Source organism: Triplophysa dalaica, chromosome 17 (assembly GCF_015846415.1).
Source record: "Triplophysa dalaica isolate WHDGS20190420 chromosome 17, ASM1584641v1, whole genome shotgun sequence".
NCBI classification, from domain to species: Eukaryota; Metazoa; Chordata; class Actinopteri; order Cypriniformes; family Nemacheilidae; genus Triplophysa; species Triplophysa dalaica.
In genome coordinates this window covers 9358753-9386090 of record NC_079558.1, presented here as the reverse complement: position 1 = coordinate 9386090, position 27338 = coordinate 9358753, and the positions used below count along the sequence as shown (strand labels likewise).

At 37.6% G+C, this 27338-nt stretch overlaps 4 protein-coding genes across 6 annotated transcripts; 2 read left to right on the top strand and 2 right to left on the bottom strand.

The window, feature by feature from the left end:
- Nucleotides 1-174: 174 nt before the first annotated feature.
- On the bottom strand, nt 175-1676 carry cby1 (chibby homolog 1 (Drosophila)). Of its 2 annotated transcripts, none has more exons than XM_056771601.1 (5): nt 1231-1676; nt 829-932; nt 641-746; nt 449-561; nt 175-382 (listed from the first exon to the last, which is right to left on the bottom strand). In XM_056771601.1, the coding sequence occupies exons 2-5, from the start codon at nt 904-906 to the stop codon at nt 302-304; spliced, it is 378 nt and encodes a 125-aa protein (XP_056627579.1). In that variant the 5' UTR covers nt 907-932; nt 1231-1676; the 3' UTR covers nt 175-301. The 2 variants fall into 2 exon arrangements, with proteins under 2 accessions (XP_056627579.1, XP_056627578.1); XM_056771600.1 differs by having other exon boundaries at nt 1099-1674.
- Nucleotides 1677-2966: 1290 nt separating this feature from the next.
- On the top strand, nt 2967-15189 carry zc3h7bb (zinc finger CCCH-type containing 7Bb). Its single transcript, XM_056770696.1, has 22 exons — nt 2967-3194; nt 4326-4386; nt 4493-4529; nt 4668-4865; nt 4978-5136; nt 5290-5370; nt 5444-5503; nt 5631-5673; nt 5757-5998; nt 6117-6414; nt 7627-7685; nt 7800-7899; nt 8006-8167; nt 8437-8642; nt 8745-8845; nt 8982-9163; nt 9392-9468; nt 9548-9813; nt 9979-10084; nt 11809-11917; nt 12062-12192; nt 12330-15189. Exons 2-22 carry the CDS (start codon nt 4328-4330, stop codon nt 12366-12368), a joined length of 2715 nt encoding a protein of 904 aa, XP_056626674.1. The 5' UTR covers nt 2967-3194; nt 4326-4327; the 3' UTR covers nt 12369-15189.
- Nucleotides 15190-15833: 644 nt separating this feature from the next.
- On the top strand, nt 15834-22151 carry tefa (TEF transcription factor, PAR bZIP family member a). Of its 2 annotated transcripts, none has more exons than XM_056770698.1 (5): nt 15834-16085; nt 19194-19565; nt 19817-20025; nt 20189-20400; nt 20527-22151. In XM_056770698.1, exons 1-5 carry the CDS (start codon nt 16010-16012, stop codon nt 20546-20548), a joined length of 891 nt encoding a protein of 296 aa, XP_056626676.1. In that variant the 5' UTR covers nt 15834-16009; the 3' UTR covers nt 20549-22151. The 2 variants fall into 2 exon arrangements, with proteins under 2 accessions (XP_056626676.1, XP_056626675.1); XM_056770697.1 differs by lacking the exon at nt 15834-16085 and adding an exon at nt 17425-17847.
- A 3920-nt stretch (nt 22152-26071) lies between these two features.
- phf5a (PHD finger protein 5A) lies at nt 26072-27301 on the bottom strand. Its single transcript, XM_056771487.1, has 4 exons — nt 27169-27301; nt 26746-26769; nt 26459-26625; nt 26072-26252 (listed from the first exon to the last, which is right to left on the bottom strand). Exons 1-4 carry the CDS (start codon nt 27218-27220, stop codon nt 26163-26165), a joined length of 333 nt encoding a protein of 110 aa, XP_056627465.1. The 5' UTR covers nt 27221-27301; the 3' UTR covers nt 26072-26162.
- Between the last annotated feature and the right edge of the window lie 37 nt (nt 27302-27338).

Here is a 27338-nt window from a genome sequence, read left to right as displayed (position 1 = left end):
TGATAATATCTGCTTCGGCAAAGAAGGGAAAATGTGAAGAGATCAATTCTGTGTCAGCTTCCGAAGCGCTTCAAAAGGGAAGGGTGGAGTCAGCCGTTGGTTGCAATTTGCAACCTCACCACTAGATGTCGGTACATTTCAAACACTGGACCTTTAAAATGAAGTAAATCTACATCAACCCAAGTATTTTTTTAATTATAGAATTAGCCATGAAGTAGACAATGTACATTTGATTAAAATACAAAAATCGGATCACAATAAAAGGTACAAAAGGGATCTTTAAAAAGGGTTTACACATCCGTCACTTTCTTCTTCTTGAATTATTCTTCATATCTTCAAGTTCCTTCTGTATTAGATGTGTTTTTACTTCTGTTTCTGAAAGCTGAGGAAGACATATTTATTTACTTTGAGCAAGTTAATGAGTTTACCGAATTTACCTGAAACTCACCATATCAAAAAGAACCTCGATTTTTAGCTTAAGAAGATTATTTTCCTCTTCCAACTGTAGATTTCTCTTCTTCAACCGCTGAAGATCTTTTCCTGATACATTGCCTGCCGACTCTGTAATTAAAACACATTCAGCGTATTCCTAATACAAGATGATGTTTAAAATGGTATTTTATTATAGACAGTGCAATACCTGAGATCCATTGTCCATCTTCAAATGTTAAGCTCTGGCCACCAATATTCATTACTGGGGCTCCATACTCCACACCTAATTCTATCTCCCGTGTAGACCGATCCAACTGGCAAAATCACAAACAATAATTTTGTACAGGGTGAATTATTGATTTTAATCCAACCATTATAAATCGAGTTTGTACTTACTGTATGTAAATTAGAAAGAGAAGCAGACTTCCGAGGAGGAGTTTTTTTGGGACTGAATGCGTTGCCAAATAAAGGCATTTTGATGAACAGTTTGACTTGTCAACCTGCATTATCAGAAACACACAAATCTTTTCAATGCTATTCAATACAACCTCTCGATGTTCTATGTATTATTAAACGCTTTAATTATTAGCCAAACATATTATCAATCTTCTGACAAACTAACGTTAATAAAAAACGTTTTCATACAGACAATTGAATGAGACTTACGCTAATGTTATTTTCGGGACTGGTTACGCACAGCATGTGAGATGCAGAGTTACGTTAACTATAAACATAATATCTAAAATAAGGTTTAAACGCCGTTGTTTGTTGCCCTTTAAAAAACGAAATCACACTCACACCGCTGCTTAGTTTCTTCGTCAGATGCTTTATTCATGCGCCGATGTATGCAATGAAACGTGTAAACAAACGGCAGCTTCCGGAGGAGCCTAGCAACGCAGGAAGTACCGTTTTTTGAGTTAAAAGTATCCATATGTGAATGTGTAAAATGAAATACAAAACATTTGCTCTAATTCTGTTAATCCGCATAAGTTACAAATCGCTTTGCAAAAACCCCCTTCTTCAAGAGCTAGAAGGCATTGGACAACCTGCTATGGTATAACGTTATATATTTTTTGTAAGCTGATGTCAGTTGGTCGCAGTCTAATCAATAATTTAATATTAAACCGAAACAAAACATTGCATCTTATATTAAATACAATTCATGTAAACATTCCACACAAACTGGGACTGACTTCGTATTAAATAAATCGGTTTGTTCGACTCCGTGTGTCATGCGCAGACATAAAAGTACCGCGAGAAGGATTCTACAAGCATACGGAGTAAAATCGCTCTCGCGGTACTTCAATGTCACGTGTCACAGCCGATAGGTCTGCGCATCACTGCACGAATATGTACTTTTGTTGTTGCGTAGTTTTAACAAAACTGATACATACAGTTTTAACATAGCAAGATATACACATTAGGATTAAATAGTTTAGGAATTAAGGAATACTTAGTATTTAATGCCAAATTTACATCAAATGATTATGACAGCAGTTATAGCTTCACTCAGTTACATTATGCCATTACTTTCCCCCCTGATTATAACATTCTTCTGTTGTCTGATATCGGTCACAAAATGAGACAAAATGAAACCTAAACAGTTTCAACAAATTAAGTTACCTTAATCACAACTAATAAGCTTACACATTTACTGTGTAACTTTTAATCAAAGTCACCGAGTGCAGCTGTGTCAGAGTGGACATGGCCCTCCCATTCTGAGGCTTTTTCTCCATTTATTTATCATTGGAGTTTGGGTTCCTCACATCGGGGGCAGTGCCGTGTTGGCTTGCTCACTGGGAGAATCCTGATATTATATATTATAATAGATTAGATTAGATAAGATAATATATATCAGGGTCATATGGCGCGAATACGTGTTTTTCCTGTGTCTTTCGAAGTTGATGTTTTCGACCAAACACCGCGCAGTGGTTAACTGGCCAGTCATAGAACAACTCTCTTCTCAGAGCAATGAGCTTTTTAAAAAAAATCGCTTGCTTCAGAGAGGCGGGGAAAAGCGGAGATAAACATGCATTCATGGGAAATATAGCGTTTTTGAACCTTAAACCGTGTACACACATTTCATTACATCTAAAAAAAACTATTATATACGGTTTAGCCGTGTTGTATGACCCATTTAAAGGTTTGGTCAATTCCGTTAACATCGCTTTAATAGAATAATCTTGCTTGTTCTGTAAACAACATGCACTGTACTGTTTTTTACCTTTTCTGTTTTTATTTGTCTTTTCTATTGTAAAGCTGCTTTGTAATAATGCACATTGTGAAAAGCGCTATATCAATAAAATGGAAATTAATTTGTATTGAATATTTCCTGATAAAACGGAATAATTTATGAGTGTGAAGATCCAAATGAGCAACAAAATATCAGTGAGAATACATGACACGAGAAAATACGCATAAAAGCAAATGTAAGCTTTTAGTTACGCGATATCATAGTGTAAGTTTTATTTATTCATGAAAACAGCCGCATGCCCCTAGTGGCTGAAGGCACCACTTTGAACAAAAAACCTCCCTCTGCCTTTACGAACGCGCTAGCCTGTACGGTGTAGTTAAACTTGAGCGCAACTTGGGGAAAACGACTCTTATGAAGAGTCTGACGTGTACTGTCCATTATTTTGAGGCTGGCGAAATAATCAAAAGTATGATTTCAAAGGAACGAGTACATTTAAACCGTTAACCTGACAGTTCAAAGAATTTAATGCTTTGATAAACAGTCACTGGTGGAAGAGAAGAAGTCGTAGGTGGGTAACGTTAGAATGTTCACCCAGCAAGCTCTTATTTTAGCTTGCTACTTAGCTGACTTTGGAAATAGAAGCTAACAAACCGCTTATCACGTTTAAGCTCTTTCAGACCCTCACTGCAGAATTTCGGGGAAATGTAGCATTGCTAATTTGCTATCATAAGACTTTAAAGATATTTTTAATGTAATACGGGCACGCGACTCGTTCGTTCCAGTTGAATTGAAAAACATTGAATTGAAGGAAGAGAACATGTAGATTTTCGAAATTTGTTGGCGGTGTTTTGTAATGTTAAAAACAGGTCAGCATTGATATAAATTGTGTGTAAACAAACCTGAAGTTGACAGCTTTAGCGAGCTAGCCCAGCGCTAACTAACGTTAGCATTATAGCTAATGGTAACATGATGCTTGTGCCCGCTTATGCCGCTCAACTTTCTCATTAGTTTCTTTGACGATTATTCTCAATGTTAAAGCAGTGTTAGTTATATTTTATTCAGTTACATATATTGAGGGGAACTTTAAATACGGCTAAAGCATTCGTGTTAGTGGTTCTGAAGTTCTCCAGGCAGGAGAGAGTTGCATTAGTGGGTGTTTATCCTAGGCGAGCCCGAGGATGCGCTCTTGACTTGCTTTCCTCTCATTCTGGGCCTTCAACTTAAAGATATGGTTTCTGAACATTTCTGTAATATTTAAATGTTTTGCTTGTACATTTTTGTTGCTTTTCTTGTAAGTTAATAAGTAGTTAAAACCTTACAATATGGCTTCATTTTTTATCTGCAAAAAATAATAAGAATTAACAATGAACAAGTAAAAACAGATGTGTCTGTTAAGATTAGTCCATGCTCATGATATAAAAAAGCTAAATATATTTGTAATTATGAACACGAACAATGCCTAAAATGCTGTTACAACACGTTGCTTATTGTTAGTTCTGTGATAGATCATGTATTGAAATTTTACTGAATGAAATACTAAAGTGTTACCGTTAAGGTTATATTGTTTAGTCTTCTTCAATGACAAATCCAGTAAATATGTTTCGCCGACTTGTTGAATTTTGAGAAATAAACAGTTCCTGCCTTCTAATTTGTTCCTTCAAAATATTAAAAGGCTTGTATAACTTCTTGTATATTACAGCTATGGATACAGAACGACAGAAGCGTAAAGAAGATATACAAAAGTCTTTGGCATTCATTCAGTAAGTTTGTTGACTTTATTATTTTTATGGGTACAGTACAGATGAGTAATGTTAATTTCTTCCATCACCTCTGCTATGTGTTAAAAAACTTTTCTTTTGGCCACAGGTCATCCTTGCCTTACCCTGAGCCTGAATGTTACGAGGTCAGAGCGTTTTCCGATTTCTTGTATATGTAACAATTTTCCCCACCGTTAAAGGCCACAGCTTTCATTGTGGGGAAACAACACATTTATTGTCATTTCTAAGCTTAATTTGAATGTAACATGTTTTTCCTTCTTTAGGCATTTCTGACTCAGCTAGTGTGTAATTTGCTGGATGAGGGTAACACAGTGTTTCGCGATGGGGAGTGGAGACAAGCATCAAAACATTACACTGAGGGAATAAATGTGGCTCGCTATGCTCAGTCTGAAGCGCTGGTCATTCCCACAGAACTTTTAGAAGGACTGTATGTAAACCGGGCAGCTGCGCACTATCATCTTGTAAGTTGTTTTGACCATTACTGTGCATTTGTCGTTTAAATCTGTTAGTTAAAACATGGTTTTAATATGCAGTAATTCTTGATATGTAGCTCTTCAATTGTTTTATATTTAGGGGGAGTGTGAACGGGGAGTGCAAGACTGTGACAGTGCACTGTGTTTGTCAGAGGGAAGTCGCAGGGCACTATACAGAAAGGCACTTTGTCTGAGAGAGCTGGGCCGACTCAGGGAGGCGTATGAATGTGGCACTGGATGTCTACTCACTGCCCCTCATGTATACATTTATATATTCATTTTATAAGATGTTAAAATATTTTGTGTATCATAAATGTGTCTTTTGTAATATAACTTTAAGTCGCGACTTAATGACTTAACGAAAATGTAACTTCAATCAGTAAGGTTGTTGTTGTTATCTTGCTTTATACAGGACAGGCAGGTCAGTGAGCTCGCACAAGATCTAGCCAACAAATTAGGTTTGAAAATCCGCAAAGCCTATGTCAGCCCTCAGGTTTGTTCTCCGTTTTCCATTTGAATGCAAGTTTACACAGAGTTTATATATTCTACTTTTCTTTTTTTTACAGCTTGATTCCACATCATCTGGGGCAGACAGCAATGGCGAAACTAATTCTCCTACAGGGGAGGCAAGTATTAATCTCAGTTTGATAACAAATCATATCTTACCTAGAATTGTCTAGTTTGTGATTGTTATAAATGAGAAGCATGTGTTACAGATTCAATTGGCAAACCTTTCTGTTTCCTTTTTGTCAGACGTCATCAAATGGTCTAGAATCTTTGACTGATATTGGATCGGGTATGGATATGGGATCTGTTCTTCAAATCTTTCATTTGAATAGTCTTCTATGTGCACCTAAAATATTATCGTTTATCTCGTAGACCTGTCTAGTGCCCAATGCATCCCTGCACCTCTGGCCACACCAATCCCAGTCAGTGATGACCCACAAATGCCCTCACTGAGCCCCATTGTGTCCAAAGACATGCCGGATAGTCCAAGCCAGGAGCCTTCAGGACGTGTACCATATTCTGTGCCTGTATCTGAACACATGGGTGAATGTGTGATGAATGAGGAATGTCTGGACATGCTCGAAAGTATTCCTAAGGGAGCTGAGGTCAGCGTGGTAAGTGAAATAAAGACATTGGTACATCAAAACGCGTAAAATGAAACCACCATATATGTATGATTCTTTTCAAATGTAAGAGTTTTAAATTGTTATGTACTTACTGTTTCTCCATCAGAACCCAGTTCAGGGAGCCATTCCCACTAACCTACCAAATACAGCTGTGGGTTTGAGGCCTCCATATTCTCCTGGTCTCCCAGCATCCTCCTCAACTTCTTTTTTTAACTCCGCTGTCAGTCCACTCCCATCACTGGAGCCCTTCTCAGTGCTGGGTCAAAGTGAATCCTCTTCTCAGATGATGGACTCACTCGGGCCCTTCAGCTCTGGGACAGGAACAGAAGATAGTGGAGGAAAGGCAGAGTGTGGATCTCTAAGCATGGGTGGATTAGATTCTCTCTCCGAGTACACACTTCCTGGTGAGTAGGGAAGTCTTGACTAACCCAGTATACCTGTATTTAAATCACGCCGAAAATGTTTTCACGGGGCAATATGGACTAATAGGTGCATTGTTGCATCGCTAACAAATTAAACTGATCAAAACATAATTTAAAACATCTGCCTAATTAAGGGGCTGTGTCCAACAAGGTGTTTCTGCCTGCGGCATGTATGTTTTTTTAGTTGGTTCCGATGGAACCACTACGCTTTTTGAAAATGCCAGCATCTCTGTGTTTTTCCACACTCCTAGTAACCAATACCCCTCGGCTAAAAAAGCACAGTCCGAACACTGTTTTTAGCTGGGTAAAAACGCCTTGGTGGATCTGCCACCTTAAGCATGAATCAGATTTACAAAAAATACAACGAAAAGGTTGATGCCTCTTGTTTTGTGACAGACACTACCTTTTGCATAACATTTCACTGTTTTTTTTTACCTTTCTCGCACTGTATCTGGGTTTATGCATATGGCTCGATGAGGTACTTCCGCTTAAATCTCAGCTAGGCTGTTATATCCGGCGCCATAGGGAACAATGGCGTTTCATTTCAGAATGCATTTAGGATTACGATCAACAACGTAAGTCTAATTATTCAAACACTTCGCCATACGTCGACAACCAAAAAGGAGGAGCTCTTCAGGCTATCCGTTTCAAGGTACATCAATAAATTAAAAAACTAAGTGATCTTTTGCACTTTAGCAAAGCTCACCCGTAGTGCTGTCGGTTCGCTGAAATTGTAACATTTTCTTACTAAACACATTGTTATCACTTGTTGATAAATCCCCTCAGTGCTATGAGAGCGGTAGTGACCTAGCTGGCTGAGATTTTAGCGGAAGTACGTCATCGTCCTGTGTGCATATACCCAATTGTTGATTGGGTTTAGAACCATACAAACACAGTACTAAAGTGACTGTAACAATGATGGAAGCGTTTGTATGCATCCAATGCACATCTCTGATCTTTCCATACATGGAAAAAAATTCTTTATCTTGCATTTACTTATTTCATAATTTACCAATTTAAAATAAATAGTTCTTCAAAGTTGTATTGCAATGGCATTTTGCTTTCTTTAAATGTAACCAAATATATGAAAAAAATGTATTGCATTGCTTATATTTTCTCCAATTCGTTTATGAAAATACTCAGCAAGCATTAGGATATCATAATCTCACTCATTGTCCTTCCTGACACTCTTAGGTGGACGAATATCTCACAGTTTCATTCCTGGTTTGAGAAATCAAAATTCCACCACTGCAGTAAGTTCCTTGTTTTATTCTTGGAAAGGGCTCATATTCACCAGACTTGAACTCTCAAAGATTTAGTTTTTGTTTTGCTTTCCTGATTCGAGTATTGCTCTTTGCTCCCAACAGAACGGCCCAACAGGTACCAACCTTTCTCTGCTGTCACGAAACCCTCTGGCTGTCACCCATGAGTTTAGACAGGCCTGTAATGCCTGCTACAGTCGTATAGGTATTTTACACTGCAACTAAGTCTATTAATATGAGGAAATTCACACCTAAACCTGTAATAACATGCAAAACTTTGCCTGATGAAGAAAATGTTTTTTTTTATTCAGGTCCCCGGGTCATGGACTACCACTATCAGCCAGATGCAGCTCATCGGTGTAAGAGAGACGTGCTTCTCTGTCGCCTCAAATCGGCAGACGACCCCACCTGGAAAAGGGTGCGACCTCGTCCTGCTCGCAACAACTTCCTTGGTGCATTTGTTCTCTGCAAAGGTATGACAAAGTCTTTTTAGTGAAGATATATGATGTGTTGTTTTGGAAAGTGTCCTAGATATGTTTCAGTTAGGAATACACAATATGTTGATGACCTTTCTTGATTTGCTGTCCTATGTTTAAACATGAAAATATTTGTATTGTAGCTTTGTTGGAATATTGAATATTGTGTATCACATAATAAAATTGATGTCTGATTTATATGTAACTTTATGCTAGTCTGATTATTTGGATTGTTTTTATTTCTTCCTCTTGATTTATCGTTGCAGAGGTGCAGGAGCGTCAGGAGTGTCAGTATGGAGAGAACTGCACTTTTGCTTATTGCCAAGAGGAGATTGATGTGTGGACCCAGGAGAGGAAGGGAGCTCTAAGCCGTGAGCTTCTGTTCGACCCTCTGGGCACCAATGAAAGGCGGGCCCTCAGCGTCACCCGTCTGCTTCAGCTCCACATGGGCATGTTTATGTTCCTCTGTGAGGTAATGCCACACTTTTACCCCTTCATATTCAATGCCTCTCTCATACCCACGTGCTATACTTATTTATTCAATTGTATAACTAGTCGTTCTTGTTTGCTGTAGGAATGTTTTGACAGTAAGCCTCGTATCATTAGCAAGCGAAGCAAAGAAAACCTCGCCGTATGCTCCAACCTTACTGCACGACATCCTTTTGATGATAACAAGTGAGTCTTTTTATCCATCACCATACTAAAGTCACTAAAGCGTAAATGTTACATTTTACATTCAAGGCTTAAATGGCCATTACATCATATTTCTTCTCAAACGTTTCTCATTACATGAAACGGTGTATTTCTACAGGTGCCTGGTGCACGTGGTTCGCTCAGCAAACGTGCGCTACAGTAAAGTACGCCCTCTTCACCCGCTCTGCCAGTTTGACGTGTGTCGACATGAGGTGCGATACGGCTGCCAGAGGGAGGATAGCTGTTCCTTTGCACACTCTGTTATAGAACTCAAGTGTTGGGTGCTACAGCAGGACACGGGTACAGAAGACAAACACTTGAATTATGTATATGCATTTGTGCAAGTATCTGTGTGTATGTATGTTTTGGTGTTTTATGTACACTAGTGTATTTTTTGTTTGGAAGCCCTAATATGTCTAACCCAAATCACAAGTGAGATGCTTATCAAAAGGTTCAACACGGAGAAACAAACTTATGTAAGAGACAGTAAAACTTAGAAATGTGGTTTCTCCCAATGTCTTGGTTCAGGTATTACCCATGAGGAGATGGTGCAGGAGTCCAAGAGACACTGGCACAGATTGGAACAGAATGCACATAGACAAAAGGTGAGGATATGAACTAGCTGTGCAATTGTTTCCCATACAACGGAAAAAGCTCAAATAATGTTTTTTTGTTCACATTCAGCCCATGCTTGAACCCCACCAACACAGTAATAGTAGCAACAACAGCAGCGCTATCAGCAATAGTGCCATTGTCTCTGGGGGTGTGGTCAGTGGGGGAGGAGACTGCATTGGGGGCGGAGGCACAGTAGGAGGAGCACTGGTGGGATGCGGACGGGGTCGTGGCTTGAATCTGAAGATGAAGTTTGTGTGTGGACAGTGTTGGAGGGAGGGCCAGGTCAATGAACCAGACAAATCACTCAAGTATTGCACTGCCAAAGCCAGACACAGGTTAGCTTTCTTCATATATGGTGGAATATTACGGTTGCACGATACATTCTCATCAAAAATGTACATGACTGTTGGGTTTACTGGAACAGTTATAATGTGCCTGCTGTAACTGGACAACAACTGTTTGATTTCTGAAGGTTATGTGAAATGTTTGTTGTGTTGCAGCTGGACGAAAGAGCGCAGAGTGTTGCTAGTGAAATCATTTGAGAAGAAAAAGTGGGTGGTTGTGCGACCGCTGCCTTTTTCCCGTACCTACCCCCAACAATATGATGTAAGTTGTTCCTTTAATGCAGGGGTCTTCAACTACTGTTCTTTGAGGGCCAAAGTATAAATTCAAAAAGTATAATTGGGATGCGGGCTAGTTTTTTTTACCATATAGTCTTTCCTTTGTTATTTTGAATTTTTGTCATTTATTGCATTTTGTTCCTTTTATACTGTTTTTGTTCCTGTTACGTATAGGTCATATATTAAAATATGCACTTTAATATTGCATCCAGCAATTTTTTGCATTTTTGCCTTTTCATGATGTTAATTAAAAGGGATATTGTCTTTTTAGTTTTATTTTATATTCCTACCCAAAAATGAAATTGCTGTACCCTTCCTGCAGTTACTTTCAAGGGCACAAGGCGCATTTTGGAACGTGACCTATCGCGTGGGCAACCGATGCCAGTGGCTGTGGATTGTCGGTTTTAACGTTGTAAATAACATTACGTTTCTTGGACAGACCGATCAAATGGCTTAGTTGGATGTCAGTGTATCATTGTGAGCCACGAGAATTAATTTTGTATTGAATATAACGTTTTAAATATAAAGCATTTTGGACTTTCAAAGATGTGGCGTATCAGGACGTACAGTTCTTAAAGTTTCTTCACTTATTTGAAATATTAAGGCGGGTCAGGTAAAGATGATTGGCAGGCTGCATTTGGCCCACAGGCCGCCAGCTGACTTAACCTGCTTAAAGGATTTGAAACTTAAAATTATTTAAGTAATGCCCGTTCAGTCCATCATTGCTGCAAAATGAAAATAGCGGATATTGACTAGTGATTAAAAGTGACAGCTAATGACTAATGAATAAAAACATGGTGAACATATTTCATACTTTATTTTAACAACGGAAACTGAGGTGTTACAAAGTACATGGGACTAACACAATAGCAAGGAACTGTTGTACTCACAATGATAAAATGTACAGTTTACAGTACTTTCCATTATTCATAAATATTTAATGACACAATTTAAAAGTATAGCATTGCATGGACAATCAAATACACCTGTCTTCTCCTGCTAGGTGTTTGAGCTGCTTGTCATGCCTGAGTTCCATAAGATAGAGAGAAATAAACAATAATTTATACTATTTGTTGTAGAGGTTAAAGGAATGTTAGGTTCTGATGTCACAAATTGAGTAAACCCTCCTGGGTGCCGGTCAGAGCACATAAACGAAGAGACAGGTTTGTAGTTTTATGCAGTGTATTGAGGGCAAATGGAATCATCACAGGCAGAGGTATCCGTTTAGTTTTTTCTTCAATGACTAATTGACCTTAATGATACCATCGCAAACGATTGATTAATCATCAGTAAGCATGAAATAGGAACTTTAACTTCTGCCTCAGCCGACTGCTAGAGTAAAACAGCTCCGCTACAACAACACTGACTACAGGTGATCAGAACTATTGCAACAGCAGCATTTTCAATTTAAAAGTCTGTCTCTGCGGAGGCTTTAGAACACTATTTGAAAATTGCACATATGAAATGTATTCCGTATTTATCAATCATGTTTAACATTTGAAATTGTATTTAAAACATGAAATGAATATATAGTTTTTAAATTCCTGTCCTGTAACATACCACAAGGGTTCTCTTCAAGTACCACAGTTTAAGAAGCACTGAAATAGATAATCAGATTTTAATTTAGAAAATGGAGGGTTGTTAAATATTACGCCCCTTTTGGCTAGTACTGTTAATGCATATTTTTGACCATTTCTTTCGTGCCTGCAGATGTGCGTTCACGTCATGAAACAGAAGAAGTGCCACTATATCGGGAACTGCTCTTTTGCACACAGTTTGGAAGAGAGGGATGTGTGGACCTATATGAAAAACAACAGTTGTGAGAATCTGACTTTGCTTTCATAATCTACATTATTTATAGCAATAATACTTGTTCTGTTTTGGATAACATCCTACTTTGAGACCTCAGTGATCCTTTGCTGTATGTTTTTAATGTAAGCAATGCATTTCTGTGTTCGCTCAGTGAGAGACATGCAGCAGATGTACGAGATGTGGCTATCATTAACCAATCAGAATCGCAGAGTAGATGGCACCCTCATGACTCCTCCAGAAGAAAAACAGATCGCTATGCCAACTGACTATTCTGAGTCAATGGTGGGTGGCTGGGTGGAAAAGCGATTTGTTTATTCTTAGTGTAATTAAGTGGATAGAGAATATGGAAAGCTTATAATGTTTGAGAAATATAATGTTTTTGAGCAGCAACATCAGATCAGCCCATTTTTCGCTGACAGGTTGCGCGGCGGCTGTCTGGAGGTGCAGGGGATCTGTGACCCACGACGTGGTTGTCTGGATGAGACTTCCTGTTCAGATGTTCGTTTTTATGGCCCTTCTCCACTTTATCAGTGCCACTCTGGGAAGTACCAGGTTCTGCTGCCCTGCAAGGCAGACTGTCGGACTAACAAAGTGATTGTTGCCACATTTACACATTTCACACACCACATGCTTCATTACTCATTAACAAACACATTTGCATTCTCACCGACACGACACCCGGCACAGAAACACAGGTGTCATGTATGTGAAAGTGCACACTGTTATTCCTGCATCAAAGTTAGACTTAAAGACTTAAAGTTTTTTGAGTTGCTGATAAAATCACATCCTCAAACCTCACTGTTCCCATAGTGCTTTTTAATATTTGCAAGTTGATTCCCCCACCTGTCAGTTTAAAGCACCAGTCAAGAAGCCACTCATGTTTCGGTCAGCAATGCTGCGTCAGATGGCAGATTTATGTAGTGGTGCTTAACTCCATTCCTGCCATATTGGTAGAGGAGTTCGAATGTATAGCCAGCTGTGGCAATTTACAAAAACGACATTTGTTAGCTATAGAATGTATTTGACTTTAATACCCACCCCCAGCATGACCTGCTCCATCAGCATAAGTAAATGCAGTTACAGGTCATGCAAGCCTTCATTTTCTCATTCGATTTGCAATGGATGAAGATGGGGCAGTGTACAGTGAAGAGGACAACGAAATGATTTAGATTGCTGTTTGCCAGTGAGTGGCACTAGTTCTTTGCCCTGGTCCAGTGTGATCTGGCCATTTGGTTCCAGTTCCACTGTGATTGTTTTTGCTAAGATTGAATACAGTTCAGATGATTTGATGGTTGAAACAGTTCTGTGTTGATTTGTTGATTGGAGTGCATAATCTATACAATCCATAAACACACTGAAAGGAGACTCCTGCGAACTAAACCGTTCAGCGTAGTCCAGTACCACATTTATTGTTGTGACATTTTGAGCACGATTGGAGACATATTAGCAGGAAAGAAGGCAAAGCTTGCCCATGCCTGCCTATGCATAGTTGCATTCAGTACCATAATATACTGTTAAGACATGCGTGCTACCCTTAGTAAGCCTTGTCCTTACACTTAGTGGACATGTGCTATATAAATATATATATATATATATATAGTTATACACACACATACACGTAAATATATCTACTATAATGGCATACTACTAATGATTATTAATAACTTAGCAGTTAAGCTTAAGCATAATCTTACCTTGTATTGATTACATAGAAATTCTTGTTATTGAGCTATGCTATATGACATGTATTGCTGATTAGATGGTTAGTGATCTTTTTTCTTTGAGTCATTCCAGGATTGTCCGTTTTGTGAGGTCAAGAATTTGCTGTCCCAAACTGCCTCAAATATTTTAGAAAAAACGTAATTGATGTGAAATATGCTATAAGATGATGTGTTATGGAGAAAACTTTGATGTGAAGAAGCAGATTTGGGTCATCAGACTTGGTAGGCATACTACAGATCAGATAAAAAAAGATTCAAACTGGATTGGATACTATGGTGGACATTCTGGAATGACCTAGTTGTACGCTTTTACTGAGGGATCTTATTATTACTACCGCTATTATTATGATGATGACAGTAACGATAATGATTGCCATTATGACTACTTCTATCCTATATGCTATTGATATATGTATATGTTAATTGCTATGTATAACACTTTAAATATATGTATCCATGTATGAATATAATACTTAACAGTGAATTATGTCTATGTATGCTTGGTGAACTGTCCGGAAGAAAAGGAAACAGATTATAGCATTGAGATTTTTGGGTAGTGGTCCGTTTATGATCTATTAATCTGAAAATAAGTGGACGTAGTTATTGGAATTTTGAGTTCCTCTCCACTTTGTTGGATAATGGGATACTCATTTTAGTGGTAAAGGCTCTGTAGAATGTGACATCTTAACTAGCAAATACACTTTCCACTACATTTTTTAATTCAGTAAACATTGTGTATTTTATGTACTGGGACGGAACACAAAGCATACATGGATATTTATGTTTGTCTGCATAGCGCCTTATACAATTTATATACCACATTTATATACAATTATAAATAACACATAATCCTACTCTTTCAGTATATTGATATATAAACTGTTAGAAAATAGATTCAAGGGGATGAAAGCGTATTGTAAAATTTCCCCGGTTGTTTTTGTGAAGGTAGGGACTAATGTAACTGGTTTTGCACGCAACTCTGAAGAATGTGATTAGATTGAGTTGTTGCGCTTCACTTTAGGCTACAGTTAAGGTGGAGTAGTGTGCATAACTGCGGAGAGAAAGATAAAACGGAGAAGCGCGGTTGACAGTCTCTATTACTCAAACATGAGATGGGGTTTACAATCAGTCATATTCATATCAAGGGGTTAGTGCTGCTGGCCATTGAAGGGCTGTAGCAATGGTCATCTACTCACTATTTTCATTCTCTGCTTGAGTTTATCATGAAAATAAAATGTTATGGGCTTCCTGGAGTAAATACGAAGGTGGACCATAAATGTTTTAATAACAACCCATATAAAGCCTGAAAAGGCAATGCAGGATTTAACAAACATGGTCAGTTTGTTACAGTGGATTGATTTTTCACTTGTTTAACAAGATAACCAATTAAATCAGTTTTAGTGTAATGAAAAGATAAAACAACACCTGTTTTGTACTGTATTTTTACATTTGTTTGTTTTGTTTCTCTTTTTCCTCCCTGGTTGGAAGTGAAATATGATTACAGTGGACCAAATCTCATGAATGTGTTTAACAATAAATAGACTGTTTTAGAACATAAGTGTGATTTCATTTTATTTATCTATATGAATGATCTTATTTCACTGTTTTACTTGCTTTTGTTTAAGTCAATTGGATCTCTACAATCACGTGCATATGCTGTTGTGAAAAGGTGTGCGATCAGCATACTCTGCGCACGAATGACCTTTCACTTAGTTATCATGTAGAAGAGTTTTTAACACTTTCCATGAGTACGTAGCAAATGTTAGAAATACCAGTGTGTGTGTTTTGAGTGTGAACCGACTGACGAAACGAGCTTTTCACTTTATCACCCACAAGGCTCCTTTTATTCTTATATATAAATGCATCCTTTATTGAACTATAATTCTGTATTTGTTTTTATTGAGCTGCAATTGAACCTAATTATTCATTATGCATATTATTACGACATGCAGATCTTTTGCTGGAATGTAAATGGAATAACATGTTTTTACAGATTTTCTGAAATGACCTTAGTATCGTCGACACACGCACGTTTCGGTCTGTCTTAGATAACTTGTCTGTGTTCTTATTGGCTAGCGGACTGAATAATTATAGCTGGACCAGCCAATAAACCGCCTCGCTCCTTGACTATTCATCAAAAGGCAAATTTAAACACGTTGATTGGCCAAAATGCTCGAGCCCACTGGAAGTCATTATATTTAGGTGTGACTTGTTGAGTAACTTGTGGTTAAAGTCTAGACCTTGTGACCGACGCAAAGTTTGTGATTTCTCAGATGCCTATCAAATTGTCAAACTGATTGAATGTGAATGCTAGTTTGATCGAACAGCTGTCTTCTGCAACGACCTGTATTGTGATTGTTAGGAAAGCGATATTCAAGATGTGCTCCGAAATTCCGGAAATTTTCAAATCCTTGCTTGAGCACCCATTTTCTGTCACTTCTATTGAAGACAACGGTAAGAATTTATCTGTTTTATATGCGTAGCCTACACGCGCCTTGCAGCATTACAATAAATCAAAATGACCTGTTTCTATACAATAGTTATGGTTAGGGAAGACAAACGCCATATTTACTATTCTAGTCGCAGCCGAAAACTTTGAATGTTTTTTGCATAGAAAGGCGCCGCATCGCATTACGCCTAGCTTGACTGTACATGCCTGTGTGAAGTGCTTTAACATAAAATCATTGAGATCAACCGGAGTAATCCCATACATGTGATTTTGTTTATTATTTTGATTACTTATGCTGCAAATGTTATTTAGAAATAGGTGGCTTTGGACACGAGTCCTGTTTAGACGAGAGTCTAGATAAATCACTCACTTTTCGCGTAATATCGATAAAGATGATCAATGAATGGATTGAAACGTTAAATAGATTAAATATTTTTACATTGTTTGTAAAACATTCACATGTTAGGGCGACACAGTTAGGTAGTAGTAACAAGAAGTTTTTGTAATTGCCATATCTTGACAAATATTATTTTATATCTTCAAAGGTGTATTCAGCTGTCTAGTCTGAAAATAAATTAAATTCTGTTTTGACAAATGTTTATATAATTTGTTTTATGTACTTCTCTATTTACGCATATTTAACATGAGACCACTGCACAGGTTATCTTTTATATAGGCGTTTGTGTAGAATAGGTTTTTGTTGTTGTATCTCACCGTTGATTTAATTTCCCACTGTTGCATATATACACATACATACATGCATTATATATATATATATATATATATATATATATATAGTAACATAAAAATGATATGATCGAATATGTGACAATACAGGGCAGTTCATAAATATATTATTAGCAGCTCGAGAAAAACAACTTCCCACACGTGAAAAATGTTACTCTCTGCTTCGCCATTGGTCTGTTTGCACCCAGAACGTGTCATGGCTGCACGTTTTATGACATGTGCTAACAAACCTACCAAGCCGGCTATTGTCCCTCGAGGCATGATTTGTTTTAATCCCAAACATTATTGCGTCATAAACCGTAAGTAACCCCTAAAAAGTAGGCTTGAAGGTCAAATCTTATCTCAAAAAAGTTTTTAATACATTTTGAATAAAGATTGCTTAAGACATATGATTTTAATGCCCTCTGTTTCAGTAGTATAAACTAAGTACAAACTGACTGTTTTACAGACTGACCAGGCGAGGTAACTGAAATGTAGGTTTTTGGAATACATTAGAGAAAACATACATATCATTTTAACTGACCAATGAGAAGTCTCTCTTGCAAAGCAACGTCACCTTACTTTACACAGTGCCACGCCCCTGAACATTGCATCTAATATAATATTCATGAGTACAAAGCGCCACCAGCCTATCCGCGTTCAAAGGCTGTTTTTCCGACGGAATGGGCGTGGTGAATATTAATATCAATACATTGAATCGCACAGTTCGCTGTTAACACAACTGTAAAAGCCGATCAACCTACAAAGCTGAAGTGGAGCCTGTAAATATAGTCGGTTAAGCGATCAAGCCGGTTTGATTTTCTTAGTTTTGGGCGTTTTGAAAAGACCGAAACCTTTATTTGTTTTGGTTTTGTGCTTTTAAAGTGTATTCTCACGCGTCGCGCGAACGCCTCGGTAAAATGGCCACTGAGCTCGTTTCCGTCACGATGGACGAAGGTACGAGTACTCTGGGTGATTTTCCCGTGCTCTTAAAGAAAATCATAGAAATCCCGCCACCGAATCTTCTCGAAGGCGATGACGGTAAGTAACGTTTAAGTATCGCAGCCCATGTCCCTGCGCAGCCTACCTCCAGTGCGAGCTGCAGTGCAGTATGGTTGACGACTTCATCCTGTATATTATTGTTTGCCGTATGCATTCAGTATGTAAACATCAGCACATATGTGACCCTGGACAGGGGCACTGTAGTAGGCCATCCATTGACAAAATTTAGTTTTTATATATTTAAGGTAGGAAATGTCAGAAATATCTTAATGGAACATGATCTTTACTTAATATCCTAATGATTTTTGGCATAAAATAAAAGTCGATAATTTCGACCCATACAATGTATTTTTGTCTTTTACAAAAAACGTTCCTGTGCTACTTCAGACTGGTTTTGTAATCCAGAGTCACATATGAGAAGTGTTATACGATTTTTATAAGTAAACATTCATGCTTGCATATGGCAGACACCGACTTGCATAAGTGCCTTCAGTATGGGTTCCTTTTGATATCGAACCCACAGTCATGTTTAATGCCAAGATCGGAATACATTTTCATCTCCTTTGGTAGTTCCAATTTTGCAAATTGGAAGCACGAACTCTTGAGGAGTGACCTGTTGTTGTCACTTGGCTAACGTTTTGTAAACATTTAATCATTTAAAATGGATATATGAATTAAAATATATACACGTTTACTCTGATTATTATAACTGTGTTTATGTTGGTCACTGTAAATTGAAATGTCATTTAAAACAAACATTATAAATGGTTTAAACACAAGAAACACACAAGCAGACAACTCTAGATGTTTCTTATGTTTCTTAAAATTAGAATGGGTACTAAAGCGTTCTCTAGACGCATCGCACCACGTCTGGTTTAGACACGGTGTTACTGTGCTTTCAGACCCCCAGGGACTATGTCTCGGTGTGTCACTAGTCTCGAGGTTAGAAGGCGTCCCTAGCTTTGGTACCTCTAGGAACATTTATAAACAAACCCTGCAGTAACTGATGAGAGAGAATTTCTCTTCGTAGAAATTAATGGAATCATGTCGCTTTTTCCCTGGCGGTCTGAACGGGGCGTTGGAAACCATCATAATTTTACATTTCGTTCAGACTGGATGGGGCGCGGTGCGACGCCACAATCCGATTAGAACAAGCCGTGTGTCACATCTCGCCGCATCCGGTATAGTCACGGTGTTATGATCCTAAACCACAGAATATACTGCATGTTATAATTAATTACTACTGATTGCCACTAATAATACCAAATATTAATGGTACTCTCTGTCGTGTCATTTACTGTGCAGCATAAAAATCTGTTATTGCATATTATTTCTTCTTTGGACTAAATGACATTATTAAAAAAAAAAATGTGTTTGTGTTGCAGAAAATGACAAAGGGAAGCTCTTGGGAGATGATTTGGACTTTGGAGGGGTCGGTGGGATGGGGCCATCGGCCGCCCTGACTCCTGCCATCTGGGACAAGACCATTCCCTATGATAGTGAAACCTTTCACCTTGAATACATGGATCTGGAGGAGTTTCTCATCGAGAATGGAATTTCATCCACAGTGGATGAGGGTCAGCAAAAGAAACCTGTGAAGGAAAGCTCACAGACGACAATCGAAAACCCATGTGCAAGTTCTACAGACAAGACAACCCCTGCTGCCCCGATCTCTCTTTTAACCGTCATGGAACTGGATCAGTGTGAGGAGGAAGTGGTCACAATCACCGCATCCAGCTCAACCGAAGTCACATCAGGTTGGCAGACAGAGAAAAGTACATTGTGTACTTTCGTTTTAAACCCACAAATCATCACGTGGGATGTAACATTTGTTCAAAGAAACATGTTACATAACTTACGTTTTAATTGAGAAACAATAAAGAGTCAAATGGTAAAATGTCCAAAAGCAATTTAAAATTGTTAGAATAGAATTATAAGGTTCCATTTAAATTTTCATTACATACTTTATATTCAGTGTTCATATTTATTAATTCACTTTTTCCTTCAGACGACGAGCCTGGGAGCCCAGATCCAATTAATCCAGATGACATTGAAGTAGAGGTGAACTTCCAACCAGATCCCACAGACCTCGTGCTTTCAAGTGTACCTGGAGGTGAACTTTTCAACCCTAGGAAACATCGCTTTTCTGAGGAGGATCTGAAACCACAGCCTATGATCAAGAAAGCCAAAAAAGTATATGTACCTGAGGAAAAGAAGGTATATGTTCATTTTGGTAATAATACAGTCACACCCCAGGTCCCTAGTTAATTTTGCGTTCTATGTTTTCAGAACCGTATCAAATCACAAAGATGTTTTAAAATAACTAGAAAGGCATTAGATGACATGATATGATTTTTTTCGTCTCCACTCAATATCCCAGGACGAGAAATACTGGCAACGGAGGAATAAGAATAATGTTGCGGCCAAACGTTCGCGGGACGCTAGGCGGCTGAAGGAGAATCAGATCACGGTTCGAGCAGCCTTTCTGGAGCGAGAGAACTTGGCTCTGAGGCAGGAAGTGGCAGAGCTGCGCAAAGACTTTGGTCGCTACAAGAATGTTGCATCTCGCTATGAAGCCAAATACGGACCACTGTAAGAGAAATCTGTGTGGCACAAACCTACTTAAGCACACAGACAGTTTTCATATAAAAATTCAGCACAGTATCACAGTGTCTAACATTTATGTTGAATAACCAATAATTTCTCTTATTTCTCTAGTGAACCAACTGAAGAACTCTAAACCGTTATTGATTTATTTGCATTGTTGAAAGGCAATACATTTATAATAGTGTGGAGGTTAATCAGAAGACGATGAAGAGGAGATGAGCGATTAAATGATTCAGTTAGAGCCAAGTGACATTGTTTTACAACTGAATCCTTTCAAACAATATAACCACATCTCTGTGTAAGTTTGCACTCCGTGCAATAGCATACCCACTATATCTTATTACGCTTTTCAGTGCATTTTGTATTGCATTACTAATGAAAATGTCTGCCCCACCGTTTATGTTCCATGGTTTACTGTAAATGCAGTTTAAGGAAGTAGTGTATATTGAAGATATAGTAGGTTTCTATAGAGAGCACTGATTACAATACAGTTAAATTTCACTTCGATGTTTTCTCCCTGGTTTGTATACAATATTAATTCTAAGAATTCATTTGGAACAGCTGGTACAATGTACCATACAGCGGTACATTTTTGTCTGCAGATCAGTTGTAACGTTAGAAAATGTAAAATTATTTGTTTTCAGATACAGGGAGAATGTATATTGTGTTTTCAGTACAGATAGATATGGTAGGCGGTTCTTTGCTTGAGGAATTGTCTGTTTATCATGTTGTGTTCTTACAAATATAGTCAAGGTTTTTTCTGCTAGAATTGGAAGCAGAAAAATGTATTGACAATATGTGCATTACATATCAGCAAAACATATACAACATATACATCTATTAATGAGGTCTTTAAGTACTAGGGTTTTAGCATTTTCTTAGGTTTTTTATTGTCTTATGTTAAATGTTGCTTTGTGTTTTATTACGCACCGTGTTTACTACAGCAGTCCTATGTGGTCAGTATATACAGAAAGACAATCTGTGAATGACCAAGCAATCAAATTCAGTGGAGATTTTTCTTGTATATTTTTTCAGATAAGTTTCAAATATATTACAAAAACAAGTCCTTGTGAACTTAACAGTCAATAAGGACCCGTGAGACACTTCAGAGGTAAGGTTACATATCAGGAACCAAACCCAATCCTCCTGGAAAGGCTTGTCAGTACACTTATTTAGTGTATCATGTCTCTGTCCTTCTTAAACAGTTAATAATATCAGGGAAGGAGGATCAGGGTCACAACCCATGTTACACAAAAGACTAAACGTCTAGGTCTTCTTTCATTGTTCACATCATATAAAGGGAATCTAATAAATTATGTAATCCTGTAGGTTTTAAAAAGTCTTCTGGTAACTTTGTGGCCTGTGTAGGATGGTTTTAAAGATAGCATTTGTGCTATGTCAGTTCCCATTGAGCTTCCTTTCTAAAATGTAAGAAATAAGACAATAAATACAACAAAATATGGTTTAATGGCTGTTCGGTAACTGGAGCTTCCTGGCAATGTGTTTCCTATGTTTCCCTACAGAAAGATGTGTACCTGCATGTGTTCTTTTGTACTTAAGTGCTCCAGTCTTGTTGGAGTAACTAATCTAGTAACTAATGTCAGATTTTAATGGTTTTCTAATAGTTATTTGGGGGGAAAGAAACATTCTTTTTACACTAGGTCCTCTTAAAAGTTCGTGAATTGTGTTACCTTAATGTCTTGATGTTGTAAATATTATTAAAGAACTCAAAATGTTGTGTACATGTCACCGAAGTGTATTGCACAAGGGAATTAAGAATGAGTGAATCTCAAGTTTTAGGTGGGTGAGAAGTGTTGCGTTACACAGACAGATGCCAAAGAAGGTTGCATAATGTGAATAGAGAGGAGCTAAAAAAGCCAGGGTGATGCGCAGAGATACGCAACTAAGTTCCATTATCGAAATAAAAGCATCATTCGTATACATTAAGCAAATGCTATATCCAAAGCAACTTAGTATATTATTTTTTTATCAGTATTTGTTCCCTGGAATCAAACCCATGCCATTTCCATCTTTAATAAAATGCAATACTGATTGAGCCGATACAGAAGCTGCATAATCTTAAACATCATAATTGCTACATTAAATAATTTTAGTTTTTTGCTAGGCATTTAATTCATATTGAATATTAAATCAACTAAATATTAAATTTAGGTTAACACTTTTGAAAGTGAACTGCTCTAAACTAATCAGACTATAACTGTTCTTAATAAAAAACATAATACATCAAACTGCAAATTCATTGCTTTTACAGTAATTAACAGTAAAGATTACAATGTTTTACTTGGCATTTTATAGTTACTGTAGAAATGAAGTGTTAACATTGAAAATAAAACAGATTATATCTATCTAATGAAATTGTTGAAGCAGTCTTGAATCCAAAATCCTTCATTAAACTCCAATGCAATTCTGATATCGTTTAATATGCTATCTGTATTATTTTGGTATTATTATTATTACTCAGTTTAAGTTTAAACGCAAACAGTTTAAAACCAAATCGTCTGTATTAAAGGTCTCGTGACACAGTGTTCTGCCAATTTATGCTACCCTGTCAAATTTTGCTACCTCCATACAAAACAGGACTAAGCCCTCCACCAACCCTTACACCTGAGTTACTCCAACCCAATCACAACACGAGCATAGCAAAATTATTGAAGCCTCTGATTTACTCAAATTTACTGACTTATTTCTCGAATGTGATTGCAAGGCTTGCGTATAGTTTTTAGCCCAAAGTTGTATTTCCTTTAATGATATATGACCGTACCTGTCAACATTTGAGACCTGTGATCGTGAACTGGACAGAAGATCACCAAGATCGCGGGTCTGAAATATTACGAAAGTTTCCATGATTAATAAACAAACGGGAGACTCCAGGTGAATTGTGGATATGACCCAGCACCCAAAATAATACCAAAACACTTCAAATCAGCCTCCATTATTATTCCGCTCAACTTGTGTTACTTCAGAATTGTCATGCACGAACCAGTGGGCGGGGCTAGAGAAGTAGTAGTTGATATTTTCCTGTGGAGGTGGTGTTAAACCTATCAATGTCATCATAGATAGGTGCATTACAGAACCAGGGCCAATTTCAGAAAGGAGGTTTAGTGAAAACTCCGAGTATATTAACCCTGAAATGAGGGAAACTCTGGGTTTTCCGTTTCAGAATGTGAGGTTTGTCAAACCCGAGAAAGCGGCGTAACTTAAGCCCGTTTCTAAAGGAGAGGTAATTTATACTCAGAGTCTGTAACCATAGTAACTTAATCTGTGAACCGAACCTGGTCAGGAGCAGGTTTTCTTTGTTAAACCCAGAGCTTCTTTACATCTCCGCCCCCTTTTAACGAGCAAGTGGTGTAACTCATTCATTAATAAAGTCATTCATGGAACACATTTTCATCACACAGAGACCATCTCAGTGACTTATATGTCATATGTGCTTTTATAGAGGATTCAGAAGAGGCTGCATTAATTCATTGGGCTGTTCTTTGATTTCAGGAGAGCAATTTAGGACCCAAGTGTAATTTTGTCAAAAAATATCTCATCCATCCTTACATCAATAACACAGCCAGCGTAATTGTATTACATCAGAGCATAATTTTCTATGGACGATGAGAAATGACTTGATTTATACACTTAATAAAGTGTATAAATAAAGAAAATAATAAATACAGACATACATGCAGAAATGAAGTGATAAAGGTAACAAGCAATTCATTTTGACGTGCAGCCACTGTAACTCAAAACTGCTCAGAGCAGGGTTCGGCTTTTAGTCTGCCTTTACACGAGTCTGACGCCCTACAGGTGTCCTATACACCATGACATCTCATTTGCATAACCAGAGCACTCATGTCAAGTCAGAACATACAATTTTTGATTAAAAGTTTCATTCATTTAATGATCAATTTATTTGTTTATTGGTACATTTATCCATTTATTAATTTAAACCTAAGTCATTTACATCACATCAGTAAATCCACTGTATGCAGAGCGGAAAGTGTGCCTCATTCTCAATTGCGCCTAACTCTCAAGTGCTTTCTGCCGCCAAGTTGCTATCTTTGGTGCCATTGCCATGGTGAATCGTAATATCGGAGCTCCATTGATGATGGCTTTTTATAGTCATGGTCCAAGCGATAAACCCAAGGTAAGCCTACCCAGAGTAAATTGAAGTAACTCAAATCAGTGGTTCTGATACCAAAAACACTAATTTCTAGTTTTCTAAGTTTAAGGTTTAACCTAGAGTTGGTTGAACCCCCTATTGAAACGGGCCCCTGGTGTTCGCTAAGCCTGGTGTAAATAACAGTTGTAATTTCAGTAACAAGGGTGTTTTCACTTGACACTTCCAGGATGTTCGCTTAAATACAATTCCCTTTTATATAACAAAATCTCGTGTTAAAATTGTGGTTTTAATTCATGGCTCCTTTAAGCATAGTTCCAGACTTAATTAAATGTTAGAGGTGTCTTAATTGAAAACAACTTGCACTGACATATAAACTATATTTAATTATATATATTTTGAATGTGTTTTTTTAAGATGCATACAATAAAAATAATGTTTTTGTAAAGTACATTTTTTAAAACAACTTGTATCCTATTTTAACTAAGGCCTAGTCCTGATTTAAACAAACGCTTGTCCAGGAAACCGCCCGTGTACTATCTAAAATCCTAACTTGAAAGTACAGACATTCGTTTTTATTTCACTTCTTTGATTGAATAGCAGTTTGCGTAGTCTGAGGCTTCTGTGAATATGGTTAGAGATGTAACGTTAGGTTACACATTAGCACCATTCACAGTTTTTGCACGGCATCAGTATTATCTGGAGGCCTCCTGTGATTTATAAACGACCTCCCTACATCAATATTTCATTTGACACAATCACACGGGATGATTTTACTCAAATTTACTGACTTATTTCCCCGATTTGATGGCAAGGCTTTGCGTATAGTTTGTATACTCTATAGTTGTATTGCTTTTAATGATATATGACCGCACCTGTCTGCATATGAGACCCGTGATCGTGACCCGTGATTTTTCCCACATGAGCTGGAATGTCTTTAAAATTAAAGTTTAACCACACATTACTAATGTCGGAATCCGAAGGAAGGTTATGCAGCAACTGTATTCTTCCACAACCAGGGATGGCACAATATTTAGCTATCTTTAACGGCATGTTTGATCATTGCTTGCTTGCTCTATCTAGTTTCGCGTCACTTCAGAATTGTCACTCACAAACAAGTGGGCGGGGCTAGAGAAGTAGTTGTTGATATTTTTCTATGGAGGCGGTGTTCAACCTATCATAGATAGGTGCATTCCAGAACCTTTAGGCTTTCCTGTAGCTCAGTGGCAAGAGCATTGCGTTAACAACGCAAGGTTGTGGGTTCGATCCCAGGGGATTGCAGATACTTAAGTATAAATGTATATGATAATGCAATGTTAGTTGCTTTGGATAAAAGCGTCTGCCAAATGCATAATTGTAACCTGGCTTTCACTGGGCCTGGTGTCAATAACAAATGTAATCTCAGTAACAAGGACGATTTCAGTTCTAACACTTACATGTGAATACAATTCCCTATTATATAACAAAAGATTGGGTTAACATTAAAATTTTAATTCATGCCTCCTTTAAAACATGAAACCCAAACCACAATTTTTAAAAAAGGTTTATTAAACAAGTCTGATAACAAAACACGATCCTGCACGAAAAACTACTGCAACACACAACTGCCTTGGTATCTTCACCTCTTCTTGAAGCCGTATTTTTTTCTTTCGTAAAAAAGGTCAGTCTTTGAGCTACCAAGGTTCACGATCTTAGGACAGCCATCTCTCTGTGTTAAAAACAACACAGAATTATAACAACAAACCGTTTTAAAGAAATATTTCGCATTTTAATACACAGTTACGCTCAACACAACATGAGAGTGTCTCATATACATTAAACAAAAATTGAAACTCTGAATGTACATCATATCATTTTTGAAAAGGAATTTTTATGCACAAAGCTATTCAAGCAGAAGTGTTGTACGTCACTCACGTCTTTCTCCTGGATGGTGCACTCTTTACAGTAATAGGCATCAGATACTCCAGGTCCTCCACAGATAACGCAGCGGCCCTGGTATGACCCATAGTTGCATTCATCACAAATACGAACCAGTGTGCAGGGTCTGACATACGAGTCACAGATAACGCATTTGCCATCACCTGAAAATCATATACGCACACACACATTTGCTGAGAGACAATATTGGCATTCAACTACAAAACAAAAACATACATTTATTATAATATATATATATATATATATATATATATATAACTTACATTTTTCACACAGTCGTCCAATGGCTGCAAAAGAGAAAGAGAGATAAAATGAGATTCAACGCATTACAACGTTTGCTATACTTTTAACTACTAACGACGCTATATACAAACGAGTGAGCACGTTTGCATCTATTCTAGCTAATCGCTACAATACATCACAAGACATTTTGTCGTTATTATTTTGCAATAGTCGTAAACGGTTAACTGATCATGACACGACCAGGGAAAACGTTGTCCTCCCTCTCAAAAGTAATGAATTTATTGCCTTTATAATCTATAAATGAGTCTTTGATTCAACTGACTTCTTAAGATTCTAACCGACTTGCTAGCAGTTAATCTGGCAATCAATTATAGAACTGCGCGTATATATTAAATATCTGAGAATAATGGCAACAGTCTATGTTTTATAAATGATATACCTACCAACACCGGCCTGCTTTCTGCAAAATATCAAATCTGGATGATGTTTTGCCATTTTCAAAGAACGAAGCAGCTAGCTGTACAAACACTAGCGTAGCGGCGACGCAGCAGTGAGTGACCTCTGAACTTTTCTTCTACGGCTCGGATGCATTTTGGATGCGGAGCGTTTTTTA